The sequence below is a fragment of the Tachyglossus aculeatus genome, chromosome 22, assembly GCF_015852505.1.
Source record: "Tachyglossus aculeatus isolate mTacAcu1 chromosome 22, mTacAcu1.pri, whole genome shotgun sequence".
Classification (NCBI taxonomy): domain Eukaryota; kingdom Metazoa; phylum Chordata; class Mammalia; order Monotremata; family Tachyglossidae; genus Tachyglossus; species Tachyglossus aculeatus.
In genome coordinates this window covers 37,194,131-37,199,750 of record NC_052087.1, presented here as the reverse complement: position 1 = coordinate 37,199,750, position 5,620 = coordinate 37,194,131, and the positions used below count along the sequence as shown (strand labels likewise).

The following is a 5,620-nucleotide window of genomic DNA, read 5'->3' as shown; positions in this document are numbered from 1 at the left end:
TCCAGCCCTTCTTTCCCCTCTCCCCATCTCCTCTCTTCCTTCTGTCAATCAACCAGTGGTAATTATTGAGCACTTATTATGTGCAGAGCACTGAACTAAGCATTTAGGGGAGTGCAATACTACAGGATTAGCGACCGTGTTCCGTTCCTTGCCCATTATGAGTTTATATCACTTCCTGCTTCCACTTCTGCGGGATTTGTCCACTCCTCCTCCGCTGATTTTTTCCTTGGCGCCAGGTGAATGCCACACTCTCTGGATCCAGGGTTCTCCCTCTCCCCCCAACCCCTTACTTCTTCTCCCCTCCTCCCCATCAGGTGACACCCAGGGCTCATGTGCATTTAACGAAGCCTTTGTTTATTGTGGAGGATTCTAGCAGGGGGACAGTATCAGGATTGGAGAAGGGGGTGGGGAAAAGGCATTTAGTGAGAGGTGGAAGTCCGGATGAAGAGAGTCAGCGTGGAGATGGGGGCGGGAGTCTGGAAACTTATTCGGGCTGGAGGCCGCCACATTCCTTGCTGAGCATCATATTCCCCTGGAAGAAGCAAAGGAGAGAAGAGGGGCCCGGATCCCCTACGTTAGATGGAGGCTTTCCGACACTGCTCAATCCCATTCCTCAAACGAGCAGCCGGGGCCGGGACCCTAGATCAGAAGGACCCGGCCTTGGCCTTGGTCCTGTCTCGGTTCCAACTGGTTTCTCTTTTTTTTTTTTCTGCAGAGGCCCACGCCCTGCTGTGTTATTGTGCTTGCTTCCCCACACCCCCGAAGTTGGGGGTGGGGAAGGAGATTTCATTTGTTAAACTTCTTCTGCTTCAAATAATCACATAATACGAGCATTTCAAATAAGGGAATGACATCAGCCCAATGGCTTGTGAAACCAATTCCCGACCATCTGGGCCTCCAGAATCCCAGGCCAGCCCAGTGACGGACACATCCCAGCGGGGACTAGTAGAGAGAGCACAGACCCAGGAGTCAGAAGGACCTGGGTTCTAATCGCGGCTCTGCTACTTGTCTTCTGTGTGACCTTGGGCAAGTCACTTCACTTCTCTGGGCCTCAGTTCCCCCCTAATCTGTAGAATGGTGATGAAGACTGTGAGCCCCATGTGGGACAGGGACTGTCTCCAATCTCCAACCTATAATCAGCTTGTATCTACCCCAGCGCTTAGAACGGTGCCTGGCACAAAGTAAGTGCCTAATAAATACCATAAAAACAAAACCCCAGGGGAGACCTCACCATCAGTTGCAGGACGGCAGCTTTGTTTTCCGGGGAGAGGAGATTCACCAGGCCTTTCAGTTCAGACACCGCTTCAATCATCACCTCTGTGGGCTGGTAAGGTTGGAGGGACTGGAGATACTCCCGGAAAGTGCCAGTGAAAAGCTTGTTCACAACATCAAGGAAAACTGGGCAGATGCCAGAGGAAGCTGAAATGGAAATATCAAACAATCGCGTTTCCTCGGAACCCTCTGTCATCCCGGGGCAGGTTATCCGGGCCCGCTGCTGAGATTGGGGGAATTATATCCAGTTTTTTTGCCTTAAAACCCAGAGAGTAAAGAAGGTCGACTTGGCTTATTTCACGTCCTCTCGGGGCAGCCTGGTGAGAGGGAAGGCTTGAAAACAAAAGCTTTGGGGATGTAACTTTTTGCACTTCTCCGCAAGGCTTCCTTAAAATGTGTACCTCCATTCTCATTCTTCTCTCCCCTTGAGTAAAGAGGGCTTTTTTCTTTTTAGTTTTTTAATGATATTTGTTAAGAGCTTACTCTAATAATAATTATTATTGTTCTTGTTAAGCACGTACTATGTGCCAGGCACTGTACTAAGCCCTGGGGTGGATAAAAGCGAATCAAGTTGAACACAGTCCCTGTCCCATTTGGGGCTCACAGTTTCAATCCCCATTTTACAGATGAGGGAAATGAGGCACAGAGGAGTGACTTCATCATCATCAATCGTATTTATTGAGCGCTTACTGTGTGCAGAGCACTGTACTAAGCACTTGCCCAAAGTCACACAGCAGACAAGTGGTGCCACTTGTGTACTGGTACTACGTTTCAGGTGCTGTTCTAAGCGCTGGGATAGATACAAGATAGAAGGCTCACAGCCTTAATACCTATTTTACAGATGAGGGAGGCAAAGAGAAATGACATGCCCAAGGTCACACAGCAGACACGTGGCAGAGCCAGAACTAGAACCCAGGTCCTGCTGACTCCCAAGTCCTGTTTCTCCTTTAGTGCCAGCCCCAGAGACCAGTTCAAGAGCTCATTACTTTCTGAACCAGTCTGGTTCAAAAATGTCATCCCTCTGCTCTAGGCCAAAGAAAAACCCACTAGGGGATTTGTATTTTTTAAGAGCATCTTTTATCAATTGAAAATACAAAGAACAAAGCACACATGCTTTCCTTACTTTCCTTTAAACGGAGTTGCAGCATAAACTGTAAATTTGCCGCCGACCCAAATGAGCTTTTGTCTCCCCAGAACAAATTTTCCAAGGGCCTCTCCAGGATAGGAACCCTCGCCAATCCCCAGAAGGCCCACTGACCTGAAGAGCCGGATTTATTCAGCGTCTCTTTTTCCCCCTCCATACGTCCAGCTGGTCACGATGCCCTCCGGCTAACAGGGTCATCTCCGAGAGGCCAATCGGCCCTCCCAGTGATCTCATTCTGGGCAGGGAACATGTCTCCCAGCTGTGTTATATTGCAGTAAATGGTATTTATTGAACGCTTACTGTGTGCAGAGCACTGTACTAAGCACTTGGGAGACTACAATATAGCAATATAACAGACATACTCCTTGCACACAATGAGCTTACAGTCTACAGGACTCTCCCAACAGCTTAGTACAGTGCTCAGTACACAGTAAGGGCTCAATAAATCAATCAATCATATTTATTGAGTGCTTACTGTGTGCAGAGCACTGTACTAAGCACTTGGGAAGTACAAGTTGGCAAAATATAGAGACGGTCCTTACCCAACAGTGGGCTCACAGTCTAGAAGAATAAATACCACTGATTGATTGATCGATCAATTGTCGTGACATAGATGGGCTGGCTGGGGTCTGTTTAACCCTTATGGCTTGAGGGGGATGGAGAGGGAGGTGGGCAGAGGTGGGTGGCCTGCTTTATCAATCAATCAATCAATCAGTCGATCAATGGTGTTGATGGAGCGCTTACTGTGTGTAGAGGACAACACCAAGCGCTTGGGAAAGTACGATATAACAGAGTTGGAAGACACCTACAAAGAGCTTGCACAGCCTAGAAGGGAATGTGTCTGTTTATTGTTATATCGTACTCTCCCAAGCGCTTACTAGAGTACTCTGCAGACAGTAAGCACACAATAAATTTGACTGAATAATAATAATAATAATGATGATGGTATTTGTTAAGTGCTTACTATGTACCAGGCACTTTTCTAGGAAGGAATGTGATCCCCATGTGGAACATGGACTGTGTCCAACCTGCTTACCTTGTATCTACCTTAGCGGTTAAAACAGTGCCCGGCGAGTAGTAAGCGCTTACCAAATATAATAAAAAGCTACCTCAATTATCAAGAGCTTATAGTCTATAGCTTACGATTCTGCTGGAGTCCTGAAGCCGTTGGTGAAGATGTTGCCAACTTGGACTTCGCAAGCACTTAGTACAGTGCTCTGCACACAGTAAGCGCTCAATAAATACGACTGAATGAATGAATCCACTCTGCCATGCGGCTTACTTGTACATATCTATTCTATTGTACATATCTATTCTATTTATTCTATTTTGTTAATATGTTTTATTCTGTCTCCCCCTTCTAGACTGTGAGCCCGCTGTTGGGTAGGGACCGTCTCCATATGTTGCCGACTTGTACTTCCCAAGCACTTAGTACAGTGCTCTGCACACAGTAAGCGCTCAATAAATGCGATTGATTGATTGATTGATTGAAGAGACCTTTTTGGGTCTTGAGGACCTGGCCTGCTTTGCCTGTGGGACCCGTTTCCCACCTTGGGCCAGGGGGAAGCCTAGTACCCAGCCCCTCTTCCTTGACTCCCAGCCATAGGCACCAGACTGGGGAAAGGAGGGATCCAACCTAGGACATGTACAACTTTGGGGAAACGACTTCCAAAGGAGCAGCTGCAGTCGCCGACGAACCCAGGGAACTCTCGACCTTCCTACTATTGATCTGAACCTTTGGAAATTAATGTCTGGGAAGTCAGGGGTTCTTACGGGGGGACCTCTAGACTGTAAGCTTGCCGTGGGCAGGGAATGTGTCTGATGTGTTGTGAGAAGCAGCGGGGCTGAGCGGATAGACCATGGGGCTGGGAATCAGAAGGACCTGCGTTCTAATCCTGGCTCTGCCACACATCTTCTGTGCGACCTTGGGCAAGTCGCTTCACTTCTGAGCCCGGGGTTTGGAGTCAGAGGTCATGGGTTCAAATCCCGGCTCCACCACTTGTCAGCTGTGTGACTTTGGGCAAGTCATTTCACTTCTCTGTGCCTCAGTTACCTCACCTGTAAAATGGGGATTAAGACTGTGAGCCCCCTGTGGGACCACCTGATTACCTTGTATCCTCCCCAGCGCTTAGAACAGTGCTTTGCACATAGTGCTTAACAAATACCATTATTATTATTCTCTGGGACTCAGTTCCCTTGTCTGTAAAATGGGGATTAAGACTGTGAGCCCCACGTGGGACTGGGACTGTGTTCAACCTGATCAACTTGATTTTACCTTAGTGCTTAGAACAGTGCTTGGCACATAGTAAGCACTGAACAAGTATGGTAATTATTATTATTATTGTTATATTGAACTCTCCCAAGCACTTAGTCAAGTGCTCCGCACACAGTAAGTGCTCCATAAATACAACTGACCGATCGACTGATTGAAAGTGCCCCTCACCCTTGGATACAGTCGGCGACCGACACAATACTGACCAGCGGTGGAGTAACAGCAGAGAGCCAGGGTGACCAGGGCCAGGGCAACGGTCACCTTCATGGTGGAATCGGTGGGGTCTCGTGGCTACCGTTGGAATCGCCGATGTCTCGGTTGGCTTCTTACGGGATCAGCTCTCCCTTATATCCTCGATCCTGTCCCTCCTCAAGAAGGGGTGAGGCGGGGCGCTCGGCAAGGGGACCTTCGAATGTTTACTTAGGAAACGGATGGGTGAAAAGCGCAAGTATTCTGCTCTTTTGTCCTTTTGGTCGCTGCTTCCTCTGGCCGACCCCATGAAACACTAGAGTTGAAGTGTTCACCGGGTTAGGCAACAGGGGTGACCACCGGGCCAGCATGCTGTTGGGTGCCAAAGCCGACATGCCAGACCTGGACAACTCACTTATTTTTTTTGTCTGTTTCCTCCTCCGGTTGGCCTGGCCGGGGTGGGCGATGAGAGGCCCTGTTGGACGGGGCCCCTTGAGTGCCAGCCTTGGGGTGGAGCTGGCAGACTTTGGATTAGGAATTTTCCTCAGCCATCCTCTCTGTTGCCACGTCCTTCATGGTGGCCCATTCCACTGCCCATTCCGACCCTCGATCTTTTAGTCCCAACTGTCCTCAAGCTTCACCTTCCCCAGAAAGCCATCTGTGATTAGCAGAGAACGGCACCCCTTCTAACCCTGGACAATATTCCTCAGCATCTTCCTCCCTTTGAGGCGCAAATAATAATA

At 48.8% G+C, this 5,620-nt stretch overlaps 1 protein-coding gene across 2 annotated transcripts; it reads right to left on the bottom strand.

The window, feature by feature from the left end:
- Positions 1–334: 334 nt before the first annotated feature.
- LOC119943920 (uteroglobin-like) lies at positions 335–5,044 on the bottom strand. 2 transcript variants are annotated; one of them, XM_038765125.1, is made up of 3 exons: positions 4,895–5,044; positions 1,232–1,419; positions 335–532 (listed from the first exon to the last, which is right to left on the bottom strand). In XM_038765125.1, the coding sequence occupies exons 1-3, from the start codon at positions 4,953–4,955 to the stop codon at positions 485–487; spliced, it is 297 nt and encodes a 98-aa protein (XP_038621053.1). In that variant the 5' UTR covers positions 4,956–5,044; the 3' UTR covers positions 335–484. The 2 variants fall into 2 exon arrangements, with proteins under 2 accessions (XP_038621053.1, XP_038621054.1); XM_038765126.1 differs by lacking the exon at positions 4,895–5,044 and adding an exon at positions 2,531–2,597.
- Between the last annotated feature and the right edge of the window lie 576 nt (positions 5,045–5,620).

What these genes read in the sequence shown, in the direction of transcription:
- LOC119943920 (XM_038765125.1), bottom strand. Translation starts at nt 4,955, where the DNA reads ATGAAGGTGACCGTTGCCCTGGCCCTGGTCACCCTGGCTCTCTGCTGT. An exon ending in CTGCTGTTACTCCACCGCTG is followed by an intron (nt 1,420 to 4,894) that starts GTCAGTATTGTG and finishes TTTCCATTTCAG; the next exon opens with CTTCCTCTGGCATCTGCCCA. An exon ending in CTGCCGTCCTGCAACTGATG is followed by an intron (nt 533 to 1,231) that starts GTGAGGTCTCCC and finishes TGCTTCTTCCAG; the next exon opens with GGGAATATGATGCTCAGCAA.